General features: G+C 38.8%; 1 pseudogene across 1 annotated transcript in view; it reads left to right on the forward strand.

Moving 5' to 3' along the window:
- Positions 1 to 465, forward strand: part of TEOVI_000572600:pseudogene — a 1,538-nt pseudogene extending 1,073 nt beyond the window's left edge. The window contains 3 exon segments of the mRNA in view: positions 1 to 109; positions 111 to 395; positions 397 to 465. The exon segment at positions 1 to 109 is cut by the window's left edge and continues 392 nt beyond it. Of these exon segments, the coding sequence occupies positions 1 to 109; positions 111 to 395; positions 397 to 465 (463 nt within the window).
- Positions 466 to 676: the final 211 nt, after the last annotated feature.

Raw genomic sequence — 676 nt, forward strand, 5'->3', positions numbered from 1 at the left:
AGAGTTAGACGAGACAACAACCATTCAAGCACTAAGTGCGATCAAACTAGATAGCCTAGCTGGTAACCAGCACATCAAAGACGCTATAGCAACGTTGTACGGAGAGAAAGAAAGCAACAAATACGAAGACAGAGAACATACTAAACGACGTTTTTGGAAAGGATACTGAATCTTTCGAAAGCACTTACATCAAGGGAGCGGCAACAACAGAATACCAATATGCAAGCGGCGAGAACACGGGGAGTGAGCAACTGTCTAAAATTGTGGCAGGCTCTAAAGTGTGATCAGCGATCGCGGTTTTGCGAAAAACCGAACTCCTCAAACCCAAAGAAACAGCAACCGGCTCAAAGTATGAGGAAAAAGAATCTGATAAGAAAACAAGCACAGAAGACAAATCAGGAGACAAGAAAGACGGGGATAAAAAAGATGAGGTTTGCGCAGCCATTCAACACAGGACGCCTGTAAAAAAGCACAGAATTGTAAATAGGAAGAAAACAAGTGCATAGACTTCAGTTTTCTCGTCAATAAGAAAGTCTCCCTGATGACAGTTGCTTATATAAGTATGAAAGCATTTTAAGAATATAAGGATTTTTGCTCAAATTTATGAAATTTCTCATTTAAAGAGAATGTGTTCCAATTACTACAATTTAATTAGCTTTAAAACTTTTCATGAAAA

Source organism: Trypanosoma equiperdum (genome assembly GCF_001457755.1).
Source record: "Trypanosoma equiperdum strain OVI genome assembly, contig: ctg_1398, whole genome shotgun sequence".
In the NCBI taxonomy this organism is placed as follows: Eukaryota; Euglenozoa; class Kinetoplastea; order Trypanosomatida; family Trypanosomatidae; genus Trypanosoma; species Trypanosoma equiperdum.